Source organism: Centrocercus urophasianus, unplaced genomic scaffold, assembly GCF_019232065.1.
Source record: "Centrocercus urophasianus isolate 14NV4802_14NV808 unplaced genomic scaffold, USGS_Curo_1.0 seq_19, whole genome shotgun sequence".
Taxonomy (NCBI): Eukaryota; Metazoa; Chordata; class Aves; order Galliformes; family Phasianidae; genus Centrocercus; species Centrocercus urophasianus.
Window position 1 is genome coordinate 13,004,484 of NW_024884744.1, and position 24,591 is coordinate 13,029,074.

At 38.6% G+C, this 24,591-nt stretch overlaps 1 protein-coding gene across 12 annotated transcripts in view; it reads left to right on the forward strand.

Moving 5' to 3' along the window:
• Positions 1-24,591, forward strand: part of SLC9A9 (solute carrier family 9 member A9) — a 199,222-nt gene that overhangs the window by 9,246 nt on the left and 165,385 nt on the right. For all 12 annotated transcript variants that reach the window (XM_042820766.1, XM_042820768.1, XM_042820765.1 and 9 more), the window contains exons 3-4: positions 1,925-2,002; positions 2,594-2,670. In XM_042820766.1, the coding sequence (XP_042676700.1) occupies positions 1,925-2,002; positions 2,594-2,670 (155 nt within the window). The remainder of the gene's footprint in view (positions 1-1,924; positions 2,003-2,593; positions 2,671-24,591) is intronic.

Here is a 24,591-nt window from a genome sequence, read left to right on the forward strand (position 1 = left end):
GCTAAGGGATTCTATCAGTGTTCATGTTTTTTTTTCAAATGGTGACATGGAGACACAGTTCAGTGGTTTCAAGAGCTAAGGAGCTTTTTTTCTGAGCTTTTTTTTTAATTGGTCACAGAAAAATACATTGACCCAGTGTTCTCCTGACAATCTTTACTATAGCTCTAAGTAAAATTTATTACAGTATTCATGAAAATCCAGCTGCTTGCAAATGTCTGTAAAGTTTCCAATGATTGAATGATCAGAAGTAGACAGGCATTCTAATTTATGAGTACATCTGATTCAATAAATCTCTGTGTGAGGTGATGAGGCTTCAGAGTCTGCATAAATTACTTAGCAAGTTCCACAATTAGTTCAAGCTCACCACACTACAAAAATAAAGCCTTGGAATACAATTACTTAGAAATCATTTGGGGTCTTGTTTTGTAGGTAACTGCACATATTTGAAATGATACTGCCAGGGGAATTTAAGTAACTTTAGTAGAAAACAGTTTCCTCACTCTGGATTTTGATGGCCATTATTTTATATATGGTTTTAGAGGGCCTGCCAAATCACCAACTTAGTACCATCTTTGTAATGCTATTTCACCTCTCATTAAAGTAAGATTTATGTAACAGCTTTAAAGAGTGGGAAATTCCCTCCTTATTTCTATCACACAGAGGTACAATATCCCAGGGAAACAAAAGCTACAGAAATTTGCAGAAACACTTTGTGTTTGGATGCTGATCCCACATGTTTTGATGAGGACAATTCTGCTTATTCACATACAAAATACTGAGATGCTCTGGAGCGTGAGTCATTCTTACTCATCTAGGTTTAAATCTTCTGTAATGTACTTTGGCATATAGCAGCATTAGTACTGCCTTCACTTTCAATTCACAAATGCTTTTCTTATAAAATTGACAATATCTGAAAGCAGGTAACAGCATTTTAAATTGAAGTCATCCATTCCTAAAAGCTTGTAATAGAGCTCATTATACAGCCTGGCTATGTACCCAAAAGAGAAGATTGCTGAACTTTCAACCCTGTTCTCTGCACAAAGTTTCATTTCTCAGCCTCTTGGCTATGGTAGAATTGGTCTAGGAAGCTCAGGAAACTGGGCCTCTTCAGAAGGTTACTGGTGTCTCCCAGCTGCTTTTCTTGGTATTTTCTCTCTCTATTTCATGCCCCAAGGTGAATTGAGGTTACAAAAGATATGATCAGAAGAGCTCAATGATAACTGCTCAGCATTACAAACAGTACTTCTGAACTATTCCTGCAGTGAATTTCCCATACAGCAGTTTCAGCTTTGCACTGAGGCGGCAGTACAATAAATTCTTACTTCTTACAAAACAAAGGAGATGGAGGTTGTCTGGTGCCTCACACATAATGAGGTTCCAGATGCATCTCAGGCGGGCTGCACTCAGAGAGGACCTGGTTGCCACTACACAGAATATAAGTGAAACAAGCTCTGTAATGGAGTATGAATTGTTGTCTGCTGCTGTGCCAGGCAGTGGGATGGAGCAAGAATCACAAAGAGTGATCACAAAGAAGTGACAGCCAGTAGTTCATCAAGCAACTTTAGCTAGCTCTGTTTGGAACTATATAGACATGTTTTGAAAGAACCATTAGTTTGGTTTGGCTAGTGCAGATCTTTTCTGTTGCCACTGCTGAGTAAGTGGGGAACTGACATAGGACAGTGCACAAAGCCCTCATCTGAACCAGGAATTAAGCATGGGACTGTCCAGTTGGTTAGTGCAGTAGTGTAATGACAGTATCACAGGTAACACTACTTGTATATTTAAAATATTCATAACCAATTTCCTTCTTTAAACATTCAAATAGTATTTTACATATATGAGCAATAAGGAATTACACGTTAATATGTAAAACAGAACTCAGAACGTTCTGTCTCCTTACCCTCTCTTTTGTCCTTTCTGGCAGATGACATTTGATCCTTCCATCTTCTTCAATATTTTGCTGCCACCTATTATATTTCATGCTGGATATAGTTTAAAGAAGGTAAGTGCCTCTGTCTTAAATTACAGAAATGGCTTAGTGTGATTGCTACTTTCTAGATCCAACAGACCAGTAATAGAGAAAAAAAGCCAGTTAATAAATATACTGCACGGTAAGAACTTGACAGGAATGGTAAAAAATACAATCTGCTCCCTGTCACAGTGCAAAGATTTGATTGTGCAGTTTGTAACATGTGGACGTTGCTATTTTCAGAAGAGGCCACTTTGAATCTGGTAACACTACAAGTAGGCAGCAGCCTATGTATTTTTTATACACTGCATGATCAAAACTTAGCTTACTCAATGGATAAGGTCATGATAGTTTATATCAGACACTTTTATTGTGAACCTGAAGCATTTGACCAGATGCATAAAAGAGAATTGAAAAGGCACTCCAAGAGACAAAAAAAGATAGAATCAAATCATATTTTCCAAAACAACTTCTATAGCCTATACTGTTTCATTTTATATCTATGGGCTGTAGCAAGAAAAAGAATGGATGGAATGGCACTTCTAGATGCAACTTGGTTTTAAGGTTCTGTTACTGACTGTATTACAAAGGACTTTTTTTTTTTCCCCAAACTTTCCTCCCCAGAGACATTTCTTTCGTAACTTGGGATCAATTTTAACCTATGCATTTTTGGGAACTGCCATCTCCTGCATTGTCATAGGGTAAGTGAATGCTTTCTACTATACTGCTGAAGTTTTAATTAATGTTCTACTTGGTTTTGTTTGTTTTGTTTTTTTATTAATTAAAAACTAAACTGTGAAAATAATTGCTCACCCTCAATGATCAATAGAAGTCACAATGTGTGTAATAGATAAAGTAATTTTATGTCAGGGAATGCAGAGGAGGCAAGATTGCTGGCTGGTAAGAGCTGTCTAAGGCACTCGGGAAGTTGCGTCCTGCACTTCTAGTCTGTGATTGATGGAAGCATGGCCTTTTTTTCCACAACCTTGTTACCTTAACTACCTCTCCTGGGAAAAGGAACCATTCTCTCATTTGAAATGTCATCCTTCTGACCAGAATTCATTCCATAGGAGAACAAGTCTCTAACAAAAAATGAAGGACTTCAAAGCTCACAAGGGGATGGACAGAAACATACTGTATAGTGTAAAATTACTGGAATTGTCTCCAAGGCGAAGTGAAGCCTATTAACTGAAGGTCATGCAAAAAGTCTTATTATCATATCATGTGTGAAGTGGATATGACTAAATAGTTTCTGCAGAAAAAGAGGAAGACAAGAACACAGGGACAAAAAAATCCTGTTTCATTTCCAAACTTCTTAAGTAAAATGTTTCTAATTTTGTTGTGAAATTTGGCTGATATACTAGTCACTGTGGAGAGACATTTCACGCTAAAATACTTGGCTAGCATTTACAGTCCACAATTTTTTTTCTCCTTTATATTTTTCAGTTCTTTCTTAAAAAAACTGAATCTGAAATGATTTTGAAAACCAAACTCACACATTCATCTATATATAAACATACGAGAGAGATGGAAAGAGGTATCAGGAATTAACAAATACCACTCCAAATATTTTTGAGGACAAAAAAAAAGACATGAGATTAGCTTTTCCATTGTAACTTTTTGAAGTGGACACTTCATATTCAGACACTTGTGGTATCAAGATTCAATTGTCATCTGAAAATGTTTCTTCCTCACATTTGACTGCACACTTTCAATAGCCCCTCTTCGCCTCCTGAGGGAGAAATGGATGGGTGGAATGAATAAATTGTTCCTAAAAGCAACAGTAGCAAGAAATGCTAAACTTTATATTGTTTAAATTGACACAATGCATCTGGACTTAAGTATCTAAGAATTTTGTTCTTTCATAAGCATAGCAGTCCAAACTGCTCCCAGTAGTGAATGTATTTTAAAGATTAAAGGACAGAATCCTCCCACTGGCATTCTGTTTAAATATTCTATTTACAATTAATCATTTTCAATAGAAAACAGTTTTTCAAAACAAACAAACAAGAAGTCTGACTCCTCATTGGGAATATTCATTTTTTCCTGTAAACTTACAACTTTTTTTCTCAACAATAAGTAGCTTCCTCTGGTTTCATAATATTATGAGACAGAACTGTGGATATTGATAAATTGACACATCGACTTATTCTCAGTGCACACAGGTTCTATTTCTCATTAAGCATTTGGAACACACACCTGAAAAGTTCAGTACCTTTCCTGTGCACTGCACAACTGGGGATTTGACTTCTCCTTGTGCTTAGCATTTCCAGAGATGTCTGGGTAGTTTGGCAAATGTATGGACATGTAATTAGGTTATGGGCATGTTCTTCGTTGCTTTCTGACTGAAGCTTTCTGGAATATACTAATGGAGTCGGCTGATGTGAAACAGTATTGAGCTTAGAATCTGATTACTTTTGCTCATATGGGGGCTGTGGAAAGACTTTGCAGCTTGGAAACTGTTCTGTGCTTCAGCAGAGCAAAGCCAAAGTATCACACAGCACGGTACAGCAGGCTGAAGCCAAAAAAATGTTTGGCTTGTATCTACTGCACTGTGCTGTGAGACTCTTCTGGATTTTAGAAACTGTTTCTGCAAGGAAAAATGGGGCCATGTTAAGGGTAACAGAAAATCTCTCTCTGTTACAGAGCACTCCATAAAGTAAGCAAATACTTTTAAAGAGATTATCTGCAGTTACATCACCTGAACTCTTACCTTCCCAGTGGATCATTTCTGTATTCGTTTCAGAATTACAAGCAGTATTTTTTTCCTAATTTAAAGACTGTTTACCACACATTCCTACCAAGTAATACAGGTGTAGTTTTCCAAATGCTTAAGCTCCTCACAGGAAAGAATGAAGGCTTTAGTTGGAGTACAAACAAAAAATGGTGAGGCAGCATTAAAGTATCCTGGTGCTGTACAGATTGACTGAGAGAGAAGGAAAGTTAAATGTAGGCAATTCGCCTTCTCCATTGATAAAATAATCTGAATATATTTCAGATGCCTGTCTTTAATAATTTCCATTTATGTTTTGAAGCTAGATATTCAGCCTATGGCTAGAAATAATGAAAAAGCTAATAACCAGGCATTAATTTGGATGAGGTAATTTATTTATATATTTATGAAAATATAGCACTTGTGTTGGTAATGTTTTTGTGGACATTTGCTTTGTTTTATTTTAGAGGTTTTTTTTAGTGCTTTCATGCTCCATCTGGAGTTAATGCAGGTATTTTCTTTCAGTCATGAGGCAGTAGTGTACCATATCTCAATGACCTCAGGAAACTGAACATTTTTTAGATTAAAACAAACTGTGCCTCTCCAGAGTTCTCCAGAGAAGGCAAAGTAACACCAAGGTCCAGCAGAAAAAGAACTGTTGTGCTTACTTGAGTGTGTTGAGGGGAAACGGCTGGAAACTGCAGCATAGGAAGTTCTGCACAAATGTGCGCAAGAACTTCTTTACGGTGAGGTAACGGAGCACTGGAACAGGCTGCCCAGGGAGGTGGTGGAGTCTCCTTCTCTGGAGATGTTCAAGACCTGCCTGGATGCCAACCTGTGTGACCTGCTGTAGGGAACCTGCTTTGGCAGGGGGGTTGGACTCAATGATCTCTGGAGGTCCCTTCCAACCCCTACAATTCTGTGATTCTGTGATTCTGTGTAGCTCAGTGCCCCAACGTGGTAGCTTTGATTCTTTGATCAGTGTGCATCTAAAATAATTCTGCATGTGGGGTTGCAAGCTGTAACTCACATTTGCAGCTGCAAGTAGTTCCTGCTCATCACTCTTGGTTAAAGATGTTAAACAAATCCCAAACAGGCTATTAAAGTATTGGTTTAGAGTAGTTTGAAAAAATATACACTCATTATGATGTCTTGAGCTTGGGAATTTTGCAAAGGGAATGAAAAAGGGAAGAGACTTACTTTTAGATATAATTCCGAGTTCTAGCGTTTCTAAAGCTATAGTATAATTAAAAACCACTCTCATTTGAATGACTTGCCAACTTGTGGACGAAAAGCTGAGTTAAACCAAGATACTGATATAAAATAGTGCTTTTCTGGCCACTAGCATCCACTCGGAGATGAATGCTTCCAAGAGTACTTTAATGCATTCAAAGCATGTGTTGCTGTAAGTTCAGTCTTAGTACTCGCAGCCATTTTGTGATAAGCATCTGATGTTGTCTGCAGCAGCAGAGTTGATCACACAGAAAACACAGTTCTTGTCATAAACAGATGTGGTGAACAGCAGGGTGTAATTATTACTATCTCCCAGAATAACTACCTAGCATACTAAGGGTATAAAAAAGTTGATATTGAAGGGAAATGTATGTGGCTGGGGAAGCTAGAAAGAAAAATGTAAGTCATGCACTCTTTCAGAAAAAGAGCAAATGGCATTTGTTGCAATATGGAGAGAAGACTTGAGTCTAGATTTTTCCTCATAAGAAACATGTCTAGGGGCAAGAACTTATTTGTTTCATTGGCTTCTATCACTATTATTTAATAAAGTTTCTTCCCAGTTGCACTGGAAATTTTTTTCTATAGAAATTAATACTTTTGCATAGATGTCCTAGTCTTCTTCTCTAATCTTCCAGATCATTAAAGAACTAACACCCAGCATTGTGTTTAAATACCACCATTCCATTTCTCTAGCTGTTGACTACCCATGCATCTCTTCAACCCAGCTTTTTGGCTCCAACAGCACTTGGAATAGCTATGATTCAGAGACATATCTAATTCAGCCTATGCTACGCATTGCTACAAGCCATACGAAACTACAGGGCTTTACTAAATTGTAGGACATGGCATACAGCAAGTACACTGCTTTCTTCTGAACCAACATGAGCCATGACATGACCTCTGTTATGCACACATTCAGTCAGTCTACTTCTGTCAGTCATTTTGTACTTTGATATTCTCTACCTTGTTTCCTCTACATTCATTTGCCTTCATCCCCCTCCTCCCATATCCAACAATTAGCTTCCCAGGCAGTATTTCTGTCTTCTCTCTTTCTTTAGAAATACAAAGTCCACAATAATAAAATTTTACTGTACAGCAAAAGAAGGTAACAACAGTGCTTTCTAACAGGATGCAGGCACTATGGAACCATAGCAAGTAACGAAGAAAAAAGGTAGCTTACCTCTTCTAATAACCAGTGACAGCTCCAGAGAAATGTAATCTCTACCCAGAGGAATACTGCTCCCTCAGCTGCTAACCCGTAAGTGAGGGTGAGGAAGGGTGGAGCCAGACATTTGCTTGCACCTGAGCTCCATGGATTAGCCACACATTCTCTCACCTACTGCTTAACCATTGGCAATTCTTCTACACTTACTGAAGAAAAATGATTAGGATTGTTGTACTTCCTGCTGCAGCAAGGACTTTATGCAGGTGGTTCTTGAAATGCTGATTAGTTTCTGCTCATAGGCAGCTCCATACCCTATGCAGAACAATCATTCCCTTCTTAAATATACTGACTTGGCCCCTGCTTGCTCTTTGCACCACCACCTCTTCCAACATAACAAGCCCCTTTGTGAAGCTTAGCAGGAACCAAAATAGATGTGTTACAGCACCACAATCTCTGTTCTGTTTTGGCTTCTCCCTTTCTGGGAGGATGAGTACCAATATCTATATCTGTTCTGTGGTATTTACATACATCCCACATACTTTAGAGCAAAATGACAGCACCAGTAAAAACAAACAAATAAAACAAACAAAACGAAAAACCCAAGCAACTAATATTTCTCTATCTGTGCGAAGACAATGACTAATAGTGAAACTCTGCAGTAAGAATGTCAGGTCATATATGGATTAGACATGCTGACTGACCTAGAAGCTGCACATTGATACCTTTTTTGCAGTCTATGATATATGAGAAAATTGAACATTGGTTCAGATTGAAAATGCAGAACAAAGCATTTTTTGAAAATGCTTGCCTTATTTCTTCCTTTCAGCTCTCCTTACAAGCCACTTCATGTGTTTGATTTTGGAATAAGAAAGTGTGTTCATGCTATCTCTGTGGAACATAAGTATCATTAAAGTAATTTCAGGAAAGCAGAGGAACTTATCTGATGTTCTGTCCTCTTGCAAACCATATTATCTTGTTTATGCAGTTGCCCTCCATTGATCCTCAGGGTGTGGGTACAGCTGACTGCAGTTTCTCTCCCTTCAAGCAACATTCTGAGTGAAGCTGTTCTTCACCACTCTTTTTTATCACAGAAAAACAGAATAATTTAGGAGATCTCTTCTGAGATCTCTTCTGGAGATCTCTGATCCAACCCAACCCCTTATAAGGGAAAACTTTAATGAAAAAGGAAAACTTGAGGGTTAGAACAAGATACTCTGAGCCTTCTCTGATCACATTTTAAATACCTCCCAGCATCCACCTCTGAGGAATGCCATTAGTAACCCAGTATTATATGGATTTCAAACCAGTGTTCATTACTTTGTGAGCCCAGCAGATGAGTGGGTTTTCCACTCACCATGCTCTTCCACGACGAGTGACTTGATTCAGCCACTTTTCAGTTATCTTATTAATGCTATTTTATCTGGTACATACAGAAGCCCACAGTTAGCTCTGTATCTTACTTATTATGTAGAATCCAGAAGGCATACCATTGTTACCTGTTACCAGAGTGTTACGTAGCCTTTCTCACTGGAATATTGTGAAATACCTTTCAACTACAGGTTGATTTCTATGAAGCAGAACACTTTGAGCTCTTTAGATGTGGAAAGCATTCGCTGACAGGTTAAGGGATGGGACTGAGTGGCAGAGCTGTGACACAACTTTGAAGGGCAGTGCCCTGCTCCAGCCATGTGATTGATGCACAGCTGTAGTATCTGGAACGCCGTTCTGTGCCATCACCACACAGGTGGCTCAGATCTACATGTGCAGTGGAAGAGAGAACAGCTGTGGTGAGGCCGGCATCAAAGTGCACCACCAGAGCCAGAGGGCTTACAAATGTATCTGGGTTACTACAGAACCTAATTTCCTGTCCAAATCATAATCCCATTTTGGCACTTTTCCCAAACAGCCCTCTAATATAGCAAAAAGCATTTGTTTGATCATGAGTCAGCCATTCAGTGCAAGAGCCTTACTCATGGTTTCAATAATATCCTGACTGATCCTATCTTGCTGTTGAACTTGGTCACGTATGTAACAGACAGCACGTTCAGCTGAACCTTCTGCAGGCTCTTTCCCTATTAAAGATACAACCCGACACCATTTACTTCCAGTTGACATCAAAGAAAAATTAAAAAACAAAAAACAACAACAAAAAAAAAAACAACGCAGAACTGCTGTCAAAATTACAGTGAGAGAAAATGAGAGAAACAGCAGATGGAAGTATTTCACGCTAGCATTCAGCAGTGCAGCGAGAGCAATGTCGCACAAGGCAAGCTTTCGCGTGCCGAACTGCTGCTGGCGATCCTCGGCCGGCATGGCGCGCTGCGGGCAGCAGGGGGCGGCCGCGCTTCGCTCGCGCCCCGGGCCCGGGAGCCGAGCTGGAACCGCTGCTCCCCTGAGAGCAGAGCTTTAACGCAGAGCTCTGGCCGCCTTCCCTCCGCTTCTGCCGCTCGGTTCTGTGCGAAGGGAGGCGGTGGGGAAGCGGCACTCGTTAGCTCCTAGCCGGCGTCTCTCCGTGCACGGCAACTGCCCGGGCAGCCGAGAGAAGCAGGACTCAGCTGAGCATCGAGGCTGGAGAGACGTCAAGCTCATTTTGAGTTGACTTTCGGCAGTTTAAAAACAAAGGAAGGACAAAGACATTTCGCTGAGCCTCAGACAAGCAATCGAAGAAAAAGATTTTTCTTTGGAGCTCATCGCTACGCTAGAGGTGGGGGCAGCTGCCCACACTGTGGGCCCCATGTGCTGGATGCAGGCTCAGGAAGAGCCATTAGCAGCTCCGTGTTCTTGCTGGGACGGGTCAGCTGCCTGCATAGGCTGCATAGGCTTAGCCCAGCCTGCATAGGCTGGGCCACTCACTGCTCCCACAGCTTGGAGTGCTGCTTGTGAGAGAAGGCAAAGAATCATCAAATACATGTCAGCTTTACACATTGCTTCAAACATCAATCCAAGGACTCCAAATAATACCGTAAATTAAACAATTCTGGTGAACAGTTTTTAGTAAACTGGTGAGTTTATTAGCTAAAATTACTGGCTATGATGGCTAATGTCAGAATGCTAACAATCAGCCTCGTTTTCAAATTACTTGCTTAGTTTTCAAAGTATTGCAAAGTAGTTACCAGAATTGTGAAACAACAATCTGAGCACATCACCAACAAAACTACATTAGTTACAGTAACGCTTGTGGGCTTGGAAGTGACTCAGAAGCCTGAACTAGTTGTCTCCTTGCACTTCTAGTAAAAGAAATAGACTGCAAAACCTGATACAATTCCAACCATTCACTGGTAAATTGCAGCTTCATTAGTACTCTTGGCAAGATGCTGGGGGTTTTGCAGTACTGATCCTCTGTTAGCCCTCAAGTGTGTGACTGAAGCACTCTTTCGGGAGCAGTTTGTGGAAGTGAATGTTGTAAATATATTTCCTTTATAGGCAAACAGCTGCTCCCTGTCTTTGGGGCTGTCAAACTGGCGCATTCACAAATGAACAATTCAGAAATAAATGGGAAGGAGAAGGTAGTAGTTAAGCCTGCCAAAAATTATCTGATCATAATTGTAAGCACGTTTTGTCATTTTTTTCTCAGTGTGTTGAGACGCAAAAAGTAACTTCTACCTGCTTCCCAAAAGCTTTATCAACTTGTATTTTCAGTAATGTGGATGGGGATTCTTATATAGTATTTATGTATGACATCCACACACACAACAAGGATGTTGTAAATAATTTTGGTTTTAATGAAAGAATAATCTATTAATGACATGTTGACCTGACATGTAATCCATAATCATAAATACATAAGACAACTGACAGTTGGTTACCTGAGATTTTATTCCTTCAAAATAGTCACGCTCGTTCCCTTGTGCAGGACAAACATTCCCACAAAACTTCTCAAGTAATGTCCCCCCTGGTTAAAGAGCCTTGGTGAGACCTCGTCTGCTGAGGAGAAACAAACGCACACCATGAGGTTAGCTTCTCATGAGCGATAAACAAGGAGTCTCCAGCCATACTGTTCAAAACTTTTTCTCCTCTGTATTCTTCCTCTCATTAGTAGGTCCTGGCCCTGGGTGACTCCAGCTTTAAAAGAAATAATTATTCAAACTCTGCCTATATGTTTCTTTTCAACAGCAGCTTCTAGATACTAACCCCACTGTGCTCAAGGACAAAAACCCACGGTAACAGCTGGGACAGAGGACGGAAAGTAAAGTCACATTTTTCAGAGTTTTGCCACACCTTGTGCTATCGAGCCTGGTTTTATTGACAAACCTCTTTATCTTTGGTATTTTAATTAATGTGCTACACCATGGGATATTCTGATTATTCAGAAACTTCATATTCTATTCAGTTGTTGATGCTCCATTGTGAAGAGCTGGAAAGCATGATCCAAATGTAAACTAAAAGCTGCACAATTCAAAAAAAAAAAAAAACAAAAACAAAAAAAAAAAACCCTATGTCATTTAATGAAGATATTATTTGAGGATTTATTTTTTATCTTTTGCTGCTTTTTTTTTTTTTCTTTTTTTTTTTTTTTTTTTTTTTTTTAACATAGAAACACTGCCATGTTATTCAGCCAATATCCCTGCAGGAATGCTGTCTTTTTTTTCTATAGCAGTGCTATATAAGCTGCTGTCTTAGGGGAAGTTTTAACAGTGTGGTGCCGGGATGCCATGCAGATACATTTGTGCCTTCATACCTCCTTTTCTGCAGGGGTTTCTGCCTTTAAAGTGTGTCAGAGTTACTTTTCCCTCTTTTTCTTCCTTTGATCTCTTCGATCATTATATTTTTATGACTTATTTTTAATTTTCTCTTCACAGACCATAAGAAAAGCCTCATGTATGATTTTTAGTTGACAAAATTGCCTTTAGGATGCCCTTTCTCTTTCTTTAGCATTAGTTGTTGTCACTCAAACAGATGCTGGGGAGGCCAAAGATTTTTCAAGTGTAGCAAGGGAGACTATAAAGGGTGCCTGGAGGCAGATTCTACCACTTAGAAGCATGTAGTCACACACCATGGTGTTAGCTTGCTTCGGGTGAGGAGTGGAGTGAAAGCTGAACATCAAAGTGCAGAGGAAATGTAAAATCCTTAGTGCCATGATTTCTCCTTTCATCTGTGTTTTTTCTTCTGCTAAGGTGTTGCAGACAGCTCAGCTTTCTATGCCACCAAATAGATTCAAATTTCAGTGAGTATAAATGAAGCTTTTGGGTATGTATTTTTATCCTTTGGAAGTTCTAACACTCACTAAAATTACTTTGAGTTTGAAAACATTGTCAATCACCAGAAGCAGGTACAAATTCTAGAACAAACAAGGCTATTCTTTATGCTGGAGTTGCAAGAGGGTGAGGAAGAGCAGGAAAAGTTGGGGAAAATCCATCCCATAGGGACTCCTTAGGCTAAGTCAAAGCCAGGTGTTGTATGATAGCAACAGTGGGCCAGAGGCTTCTATGCAGAATCCTGCCCATCCTTTTGAGGCTGAGTCCCATCCCAAATGCAGTCAGGTGAAAAGTTTCCAGAGAAGTGGCAAACAAAACATACTGAAGTTATACTTACAACTCCTTTTCTGGGTTTGTACTGGGAGCTGGGAACATCCCAGAGCCGAGCACGTGTAAGGTTTTGTGAAGCAAAAAGAGGCTGCAAGACAGGCATACCCACTGTTTTATTTCCGTGCCCAGGAAACATCGTTTGCTTTGAACAGGGTTTTAACTGGACAAAATGACTACTGCTTGGTTAGGGTTTGGACAGCAGGGGGTGGCAAAGTGCAGTTCATACGCAGACTCTGGAAAATGGCCGGAGCTGCTGATGCTGCCCTGGATGTGCCCTGATGAGGCTGCATGAGGCTGGGTGGTATTTAACATTCATTTCCAGTCTTGAGGCTTCTTCATCTATCAGAGAGGATCAAGATTTATTCTCCAAACTCTTATCATCAGTACTTAACTGCAGACAGCTCTGCTGTGCTCTTCTGTCTTGTCTTTCATATTCTGCTTGGTTTTTACTGTATACTCATTTACTGGGAAAAAACAAAACAAAACATTATCATCATTATTTCCACGTACAGCACAAATTTCTGTTAGCTTTAGTCAGTGTCTGACAAGTGAAAGTAGTTTTGTACAGTCTCTAACCCTTTCAGTGTTCCAAAACATAAACCAGTGGTTTTACTACAGAAGAAATCATCATAAAAAAGAAAAAAAGAGGGCAGAAAACACTGAAGTGTCATTAAAAATAAAAATAAATAAAATAAAAAAACAAAACCAATACTTAAGTGAGCATAGAAAGGACTGTAGGAAGCAGAGATCTTAAGGGCACTTTATAAAGTTTTGTCTATAAATTCCAAAATTACTTGCTAACTTAATGATGTGGAACTATGCCACCAGGCAACCTAGAACAGCTTATGTTTCTTTATTTCTGAAGTACTTCCCACTTTTCTGAATAGTTTCAAAAAATCTGCCTGTCTGTAGAAGTCCAGAGGTCCTGTCTGCTTTAGGAAAGAGTTTTCCAGTATGATAGGAGCAGTATTTTATGCACTGTTGCTCTGCTACTGGCAAGCATTCTGAGAAATCCATTGTCCATATGAGATTTACAAGACAAAAAAAAAAAAAAAAAAGGATTTCTGCAACTTACAGTTTGCAATGAAATCTAAACAGATGCTCTGTAAAATGGTCTTAGTGCGTAAAAAAAATTTGACTACAGCTGCTGTATAACAATATCAAGAACAAAAGTTACCATAGTTTTTAGTAGGCAATGCTCAGTGATGTAATATCAGTGTCCTCCCAAGAAGGGAATGTTCAGTCTGGCTCATTTAGGAATGTAATTTTTTTTCTCTGATCTCTAAAGTCATAAAATGAACATGGAGGCAGAGAAATTAGAGCAAGAAAAGAGCTATTAGACCATATATTATAGCTCATTATTCCCTCCCTAAAAGGCTACACTGCAGTATATTCATGGGTGCTTTGTCCAGTATATATAAAACCTGGGAGCATAGAAATAATGAAAGAACAATCCTAGTTTGCAGAAATGTCAGTTCTTTACTCTTCTCTTTGATCCATCTATAGGATGAAGCAAAGCTGTAATTGCTGCCATTATGGGGAACAAATCCATTTGCATTTCTACAGCTCTGCAGTTCTAGCTGTGAATGTCTAATCAGTCCTATTGCTGGAAAAATATTTTCCTGCCTGTTGTCAAGTCTGATTGCAGTGCATTACCACATAGATGCTTTTCTCCACCCATGTCCTGGCCCACATCAGTGGCTGTGGTGTGAATTTTTGGAGCAGATGTGTATGAAACTGTATTTCATGCAGCAATGTTAGTGCTTCAGTAACTACTCCTTTCACCTTTAATAGATACTGCATAGCATAGCCTGCAAAGCTATCTGAGCTTCTAGAAGAACTGTAAAGCTGCTTGATGTCCTGAATAATACATTATACAAATCCCTTGGCACACTTTTGCAGGAATAGTGGCATTTGCCCCAGTGTCCTTATCAGCCTAAGCCATAATAATTACATTGTATATTTCTCACCCAGCCTTCTCCTGCAGTTTTGATGGCAGGCTTTGTTTCTCATTCCCTGCTCCACACAGTACTATAGGAATGGTAAGCACTCCGTAAGCACTGTGGAGTCTCTGCTGTGTTCTGATGCAAACACAGCAGCACAGTGTCAGTGAGGAGCAGTTATTAATTTAACCTGAATCTGAGTAAGTTGCACTTAGTCTTCTCGTAGTTGGTAGCATTATGCTTTCTTCACAAATCTAGAAGCTTAAGGTCAGTTGAAGTTTAGCATACAGTTTTTGTATCTGATATCCTTTTTCTTGTCATCCAGAAGATAAGTGCTTTAACTTGGCTAAGTTTAAGGTAACTGTGGGAAAATGAGGTGGCCAAAGCTGTACAGAATTGGCACACTGTCAAACTGCTCATGTGAGCGATGGGCACTGTAGAGGTGAGGACAGGTCATTCATTATACCTGAGTCACAGCTCTGCTTGCTCCTTTATAGCCCTTAGTCCAACTGCAGGAGCCCTAATATGCCAGGTAAAGGGAAAACGTCATGCAGCCCATCAGTTATAGACTTAATGGGGAGAAAAATAGTGTAATTTCCAATGAAGTAAGCAGCTTGCTCTCACAGGGGAAGCAGAGTTCACTTTCATCTGTTTTACTCTTCATTAATTAATTTTTTTGTAAGCGCTGTGTCTTGTAAATAATTGTATCACAGGGGTTCGGTTTGCTGATATGCAAAATGTTTATGATTCATCTTATGGAATTGTTCTTACCTAGAGGAGAAAGGGAGACTCTGAGCTCTCTAAGTACTCAAAAATCAGTGAAATATTTAAAAATCATGTTGAGAGAGGAGTCTGGGACTCAGTCATGCCTAGTGAATAGCAGTAAAAATCCCATGTTATTCATGAAGTTACTTGCATTTACATGGACAGGAATTGGCTTCTAGTGACATTCAGTCTCAGCAAGTGAAAAAGGGATACACATCTGATTTTTGGTGTTATTTTCAGTGAATGCCATATGCTTGCCATACTCATCTCGCTAATCTCATCTAACTTGATATTTCATGTGGGTTACGCAAAAATTCTGTCTCCTGGTGTGATGGTTTTACATTAAGGTACTACTTCCAATGTAATCACTGTGGCTGTGTTAGAGCTGTCCCAAAGTCAAAATATTTTATACAAATAACTCAAACTTTTCTCATCAGACCCATTTATTCTTCATATATTTATAAAGTACATTTTCTATGTGAAAGCAGCCAATATCTCACAACAGCATTTCCATTTAATCAGTTTAATTATCATTCATTTGCCTCACCCAGGAAACATTTAAGGCAATTTTCTACTTAATCATTTCTACTAAAAGCTACAGGAGTTGCTATAGATTTTAAAGACTGTCAAACCTCATCCTGTAGAATGGTGAAGTTTATTTGTTAGTTAAACAAGACTCACAACCATTATGAATACCCTACAGTGGAAGTAGCGCGTCCCTCATGAGACGCATCCAGTCAGTTTGTCCTAAAGAAATTGCTTCGATAAACTGCTCAGATATTCTGTTGGAAAACTGTCTTTTGTACAGCTGACTGTTGTGCCTGTTAAAGTCTTCTTACTCAGATTTCAGTACTAGTAAAATAAAGCACAATTATGTACAAGTTTATTCTGCCTTCACGGGAAAGAAAATGAGAAACTGGAGAGGGAGTGAAGTAGATTTATTGTAAAGGTTCATTCATGTATCCTACAGGATCTTACAGGTTTATATTCTACAAACCAAAATGAATAGGCAATAATTTCCACCCACTGACATTTACTAGCAATAACTAACCACATTTCCTGGCAGTCCCTAAGCTATGGCTGGACAAGTCCAGCATCTGCAAAGCACTGAGTTTCTCTAGAAATAATCACAATCTACTTGTGAATGCACAATGAGCTCTTCCATGGCAAGCTTAATGTGGTTAAACTGGGCAAGCAGCTGAACTCAGCACAGCCTTTAGCTCACTTCTCCCCTCCCAGTGGCACAGGAACAGAATTGGAAAAGAAAAAGGAAGGAAAGAAGGAAGGGAGGAAGGAAGGGAGGGATGGAGGGAGGGAGGGAGGGAGGGAGGGAGGGAGGGAGGGAGGGAGGGAGGGAAGGGAGGAAGGGAGGGAGAGAGGGAAGGAGGAAAGAAGGGAAGAAGGGAGGAAGGGAGGAATCTTTGGCCGTAAACTTCTGCTAATTTTGAATTTGATCTGTATCTCTTATCACCTAATCCAGACAGAAGGGGTTTGATTCATATGTGGAAAGCTGTTGGTACAGAGCACATTGAGAGCATGAAATAGCCATAGAGAAGTGAGCATCACATCAAGTACCAATTTAAAATGTGAATGTCTTGGAACAGGAGCAGAATGAAGCCTAAATGAAGTGCAAACATGAGCAAACATCTATTACCCAAACAAAGTCTTTTCTTGCCTCTCTGCAGTTTCAGTTTTTCATTCGGTTTGAAAAGTAAATCCCGCAGACGGATGGGTTTCTTTTTGTGTCTGCACACTTAACAGAGCTTGTCAGACTTTTAGATATTTAATGTTGGGTTTCAATTATAAAAGAAATAACCCTGACTTGGAAACATGAAAGTCAAAGACGATATTCATATGTCCCTTCCTTTTTGTATGAGACACTGAACCAAGCACAGGTAGATAAATACCTGAAAACTCTCAAAACTTAGCAAGGTTCCTGTCTGTGCTAAAAGCATCCATTTGTTTTATCTAAAAGTGTATTTTACATTTGAAAACTGCACTGTAAATGAAGTGTTCATCTAGAATACCTAACAATCTGCACATAATCTGCACATGAGCTCTTTTCTTGTACTTCAGCACTTTTATTGCTATTTGACTGCGCTAGTCCAATAAAAATGCTAAAACGGTTTCAAACATATTTCTTTGTTCATTTAATGTCCTGTTCTACAACAGGTTACTTTCTAATGTAATTTACATTATACTGAAATCAGGAAATGATCATTAATTATCTTTGATGGCAATACAAACGCATTTAAAGGGAATATGAGGTGGTCCAGTGAGAACCTATTGTAACTGGTCCTTGCAAACACAGGATCATTGTATGCTGAAATACTAAATCAAAATATTTTTGTATTTTAAATGTAGTATTCTTCAAATGTGGGCCAAAAATATGGCTGTTTCAGAATTCCTGTTGATTTGCGGTCTGAATTTTTAGGCTAGCAGCTAATTTACTCATGAATTAGTTCAGAGCAAGTAGTAAACAGGAACATGTCTGTCTTCTGCACAGACTGATAACATTTTAGCAATGTTTCAGTACTTGGAGAGAAAGTGAAAAACGTTGATTCTCAACCTCTTGACTTTAAATACTTTCCTCAGAATTTCTGCTGAATTGTTTTTTTTTAATTCCTTTTAATTATGGAATCATTGAGCTCCATCAGTTTTGAAGACTTTCCCTCATCAGATCTTTCTGCTAACTTTCTCAGTTGTCTTGAAACGTATTTCTGAAAGTAGGATTTTGCTGTTACGTGGAGTTCTGAAGAAATCTCAACTAAAAGTTTTTTGACAGAAGGAATGTTTTTGAGGTAAAAAAGAAAAGGCAAAGTGATCCTTATTTAATTCCTCTGTCAGTATAATAATGATAGGACATTTGGAGCTGATCAAAGGTGAAGAAAACAGATACAAAGTTTTGTTCTTAGTCCATAGCTAATCTGTGATACTTACTGCTATCAGACTCTGCTAAAGCCATGGATTTAGCAGAGTCTTTAATAAAATGAGACATTTATATTGATAATGAAATGGGATTAGAGGTCTTCACATTTCAGAATACAAAGCACCCACTCATCTGTGGATCAGAAAGAAACTTCTTTTAAAGAAAGTACTTTTCTGATTGTCTATAAGAGGTTTTCTTGAACTTAGGAAATCTCTTGAATGTTTTGACCAAGCTATATTCTTTATGCTATCAATATCACAGAATCACAGAACTGTAGGGGTTGGAAGGGACCTCCAGAGATCATTGAGTCCAACCCCCCTGCCAAAGCAGGTTCCCTACAGCAGGTCGCAGAGGTCGGCATCCAGGCAGGTCTTGATCATCTCCAGAGAAGGAGACTCCACCACCTCCCTGGGCGGCCTGTTCCAGAGCTCCGTCACCTCACTGTAAAGAAGTTCTTGTGCATAATATCTTCTGGTGGAGAGAGAGATTTTCATTCTATGGCTGCTATAATAATGATACTCACTGAAATAACTAATTGGTGAACTAAATAACTGCTGTCCAAATGAATTAGACAAATCAGTAGTGAATCTCATTTACCTAACACTCTTACTTTCTGTTCATTATGTGTTATTTGCTCTGTAGTCATCATTAAATTATGATGTTTTCAATTCGTATAAGGAATACCCTATCAATATGCCTTTATTATCTCTTCTGCAAACTGGATTTTGCCAGTCCTTCTCTTAGTGTTGTTAATATTTTTCTCAAAATTTAATCAGCATTTTTATAACAGCTCATTATGTATTTCTAAAATCATTTACCAATATGGTTTCTGGAAAATCTTACCTCTCATTTACATTTGTTTTTATTCTTACTTTCACAATAATACCTCTCTCAAAATATGCATGTGATGTTCTCAGTTATCCAGTATTTATTTATTTATTATAAGCTTTCTTAATAAATAACATTGAGTTAAGTAAATCTTGATGTAATGTTTAAATCTTTGTGGTGCAATAAAATATTCAGCAGTAGTATATATTGGATGCAGTACAGCTGACAGTGTTTCACGGCTCATTTACCCAAGTAATTATGAGATTGTAGCCGTCACTCAAAGAGGAGCGCAGCTTTTTCATTGCAAAGACATTCAGGTTTAATGGCTCTGATTTAAATGGAGCTCAGGAGCAGAGGGATCCTGGAGTTGTGCTATACTCATTAAAAGAATATTTAAAAAGCATTAAATAATATTGTGCAGTTGTAAACTGTGGTGGATTGGCTGGTATGACTTTAATGCAAAACACTGTGTAACTATAGTAAAGAAGGGACTATTTGCAATCCAATCTGGAAAAGAGTGAACTTTGTGGGGAGCTTTTAAACAAACAAAAGAGCAGATTGGAAACCTGTTTATAGACAGTTTCCAGCTACGTTCAGTGACCTCAACTGACTTTTCAGCTCACCAAGGCAAACATCTCACTTGGAAATCACTGCAAAGAATGAGTTAGTAGGTCATGAAGTTAAAATACAAGCAGCACATGGTAAAGCAAAGCAAAAAATATTCAGCCTGGAGATATCATGATTTAAGAAACTACTTTAAAAAAAAATAATAAATGATTTTGTAAGAAAAATATAAAGGTTGTTCCATTTTTCTAGTTAATTGTTAGCTAGATTAACTGACAGACCGTGACATAATTGAACATTTGTAAGTGGACTGATTTAGCCTGGTAAAATATGTTTGTGGACAATTTAGTAATGTCAAAATGAGATGTGTGTCATTCATCTTGACTTACTTTTGCCACCTTGTTAGTATTATCTGCAAAATCTGCAATTGCACCTTTAAATTAAGCACATCTTTGTACTACAACAGACATTTTCCGTGGTCCACATTACAGAAGACAAATGAAAACATTGAATTGTAGCAATTGTTAACTTTCTTGAGAAAGACTCTATAGGAGAGTGTTGTACGCTAAGGCTCACATTCAGGCTTTTTGATCCTTCAGGCATTCTGCACTCTCATTCAGGCCAGGCTAAAGCATCAAACACTAATACGGTTGGGCCTTTTCTAAATTCCAGGTAAGCTCTGGCTTCATTTCAGCTTCCAAAGGCATAGCCTGTGACTGGGGACACATCAGCAGTGGGTGCACATGCACCCACTGTCACCTTTAAGTTAGCTACCAGGGAGGCTGCTGATACATGCAGCTCTCCTCTTGCATGTGTGCCCCTTGATGCAGCCCGTGATTGGACATGTGTGCATGTGCTTCAGTTGATCTCTCCCAGTACTAGCATAAGAAAGGACAGTCTCTCTCTTTGGTCCTATACCAATAAAGAGGTGTTAAAACCTAAGATAAATATTACTGCAATACAACCCTTCTTACTCCCACCCACCTAAATCCTATCTCCGAGGTGTGCATTTCTCTCCACTAGGCCTTCCTATAAAACTTCTGATTTAAGGAGAAAATGGGGGATGATCAGTGACTATTGGAAGACTTGCATGTTAGATATCGCTAAGCAAAAGCTCTTCTGACACCACCTAAAGCCTAGTCAGGAGCACAGCTGTGCTCGTTCAAGCAGTTTCTCTCAGGTCTATAGATATTAAATAGCAATGATGCTCATCAGTGGAGCCATCACTGTGCCTCAGGTAACTAGGTATGCAGAGGATTTGTAAAGCCCATTTCTCTTCTGTTTTTCCAATCCTACCTGGGAGATTTATACAGAATACTTCAAGGTAAATTTACTGTTGGTTTACAGCTACGTGAGATGCTTCAGTGAGGTTTTCTCTTGCCTTGATTAGTTAGCAGATGATTTATTGAAGAAAAGGTCATGTAATAACTTTTCTAGTGACAAAACTGATTTAGAAGATGACAAAAGGAAGAATATGTTGGTGCATAATGCATTTTGAAACAGTGAATCACTGTTGCCAAAACAATGGTGAGAAAAATTCCGCTGTACAGAAAAAGCTATAGGAAGAAATAGAATGAGCAGATTAAAGAAATGGATATTTCTTTTTCATCTCTACTATCTATATGTCACTGTATACATTTTAAATTCTGACTCTTTTCATTGCAGTTGCAATATCAATCAGTCAATCACTGTCTTACTTCATACACAACCAGGAATAAAATCTTTGCTCTTTTTTTTTGTATTATTGGGTTATTCATACTGCTATTCATTGTGAAAAGAAAGAAATGCCACTCCTCAGGTTTTTATTCATCTTTCGCTTGCACGATTACAATCTGTAGCTGTGTTCAACTGGCTTCGAGCTACAAGCTAATCATATCTAGAAGTAAGGTTCTTTGGGGAGATAAAATATGAGATGAAAAATTCTCTGTAGATTAGAAAACATACTTGGCAAGAAAGATTTAAATTACAAATCTCAGTCGTACTACATAGCACAACTGCACACACGTTTTAAATCTAGAATTAGGCTTTTAAAACCTTTAACAAAATAAAAACTTCTAGTAGTGATATTCAGCAGGGATGCTGCAATAAATAACAAAACTGAAAAAAAAAAAAAAAAAGACAACTGCTGATAAAGTCATCAGGCAGATGGGTCTATCTGTATTGAGGATATGGCATGTATATTGTGCACCTTCATTTAATGGCTTCTGTTACATTCTAATTATGTTCCCTGCAGCTTTAAATTGAGAATAGAATCTTGTGGAACTAATAGGTTTTCCCCTTAGCTTGCATATGAAGATACAGTTTCTTATTAAAGAAGAAACATTCTGTAAACCAACCCAACAGTCTGTATGTATAGCCATACTTCTTTGTTTGCTGTAATGCAGAGGGGCAGGCACTGTGATGCCACTTTCTGCAGCTGAGGATTTGGTCAGAAATCAAGGCTCAGCGCAGGTTTTCTCTCCTCACTGTGGCGTTCAGGCACATTTTTACTATGAGCAATTTGTGGGATTTATTTCAGCTTGTATTTGTCTCACCTCACACGTACCTAAGCTACCTTGTGCAAAGAAAACAAACCTATACTTTTGCATAGCAGGCTGGGTCAAAGTTCAGCGACAGCACTGCTTCTCAGAGTCCATCTCTGGAAATACAAGCAAGCAGAATACTGATTTTCTTTGTGTGCTTATGTTGTATGAATCATCTGCTGCATCGTGGGACCATCTTTGGTAGTTGCTCCTGCTTTTTCGCTTCTTTCTTCATTTGGATCTTTGTGATTCTGCTATTTCAGCCTGTTCTGTATGTACCTGAGACTAGTATGGGTGAATTGCTTTTACCACAACGTCAGATGTTTGACAGTGATTCTGCAGAAGGTTTTCACCTGAACTAGCAACCATTGCTTTTGTGCTTTCTAAATAAAGATAGAAACTTAAGATGGAAACAATTTATTTGCTCTTAGAAGATCAAAATGGATAAAACTAGGGGTGTGACAAGGTTCTTCTGTCAGTGGCAATCTCTGCCTGTTGTTGTCACATTGTTCTCTCCTTTGCTTGCTGTTCATGCACATGTTGTCCCTCTCCACAGTGTTTTTGGACCCCATATCCAGTGTTTTTGCATATCCAGATATGCTGGTAACTTGCTGCTATTTGCCAGCTGCATTTAGGCATGGTAAAACCTTTTGTTAAGTGTTTAGTTTTTAGGTGTGCTGCTTATTGACATGTTTCTTATATAGCCTTTCTTGTCCACTCATACAGCTAAACTCTTGCCAGGCGCACATCCTTCCTGTCTTGATGACTCCAGTAACTTTTTCTCATGCCTTCCCTGATGTAATCTGACCCCATTTGTGGCTATTCACAACGCTTCTGTTAAAATTGCTGACAGCTTTAAATCTTTCCTATAGCCTCCTTCAATTCTACATCAAACACACCCTGCTGGCTTTTACTGTAAAACTACAAATAATTTCTTATTTACTAACTGTGTTTTGGACAGATGTTTTAATATTCAGAACTTTCAGAGCTTACCCAAAACCCCCAAAGCAATTTCAGTATCTCTTTTCACATGATTTCTTAAAACCAGCTGTTGCTAAAAGAAAATCTTGCAAACAAATAGTTACGTGCAGCTTTTCCTGAGCATTTAAATAGTTTCTCCTTAGGAGAGGGCTCTTTCCTTCCTCTACATTTAAACAGCAGCTGGTCTAGAATGTCCCAGTCCCAGACTAGACTTCCTTGAGAGCAGCTGTATTCATAAGCTCTCTGTAAACATCCAGGATTACCCAGACATCCAATGCGCTCTACATACTTCATTCTCGAAGGAACAGCAAAAAAAGATTTGTAGCAACTGAACTCTGGCAGTTAAAAAACAAAGCAAAGCAAAACAAACAAACAAAAGAACCCAATCAACTGGACCTCTAACAGACATATTTTTTCCCCCTTATTCACACAGGTAAGCTTTAATGCAGGCCAGATGCTTAGAACCGCAAGAATTGTTGTTCTGGTTCTTCAGTAACTGTTATTTACTTTGATTTTTTTTTTTACGTCTGAAGTTTATTTTGTGTTCTACCGAGATTTCATGTGGTCTACTTGTTTATTCAGAAACAAGAAATGCCAGAACAAGAAACACCAGAAATACTTGTAATGAAAGCTCAGTTTCCCAGAAAATGATTCTGACTTCAAGTCAAATATTGATGTGGTGTTTCCTCTTCTGTGCAATGACAACATTGTGTGTAGCATATTTTAGAGCTGAGGCACTTTGTACTTGCCAGTCTTGCATAATTTGGAAAATTCTAAATTTTCCTGTGTTTCATTCACATTTCTGTTTTTTCCCTTTTCTATTAAATGCCAAAAAGTACATGTTCTGGCTTGATGTGATACTCGCCATGCTTTCAAATAATATTATGTTGGGTGCAGAAAGTGTCAGGTCTCCCACAGTACAGCTGAGTTTTTTTCTTCTATTGTATTTCTTTATTAACATTCCAAATCATTGACCAAATCAGTTATCCACAAGTGTTGTTTGCAGCATTGAGCCACCACTGAGTCTGAGAAGTCTTCAGCGACCGTTCATTACTATTCAGTTTACAGACCTTTTTTTTCTAAAATATTTTTCTAATCAGGTCATACAAGGAATTTGATGAATTTGTGTATTTTTTCACGATAAGAGGGGAAGGCAACCCAAAATAAATTCCCTGCTAAATAATGATTGTACATTGTTCCTTTAATATATTTCTAGATCCAAAACATATGGATTGAGACACTTTGTCACCTAGCAAAATCCACATCTTCAAATTACCTAAACAAAGCTAAAGGAATAGCGGAGAAAAGAATTAGACGTCAATGTGTGGTAGCCTCATGCTCAGATTTTCCCTTACATAAGATGAGCACCAAGGTCATCTGTTACTAAATCAAACTTACATATTCATACACTTCCCAGCTGTCTAATTTAATGAATAATGGCTAATGCTAAGCAA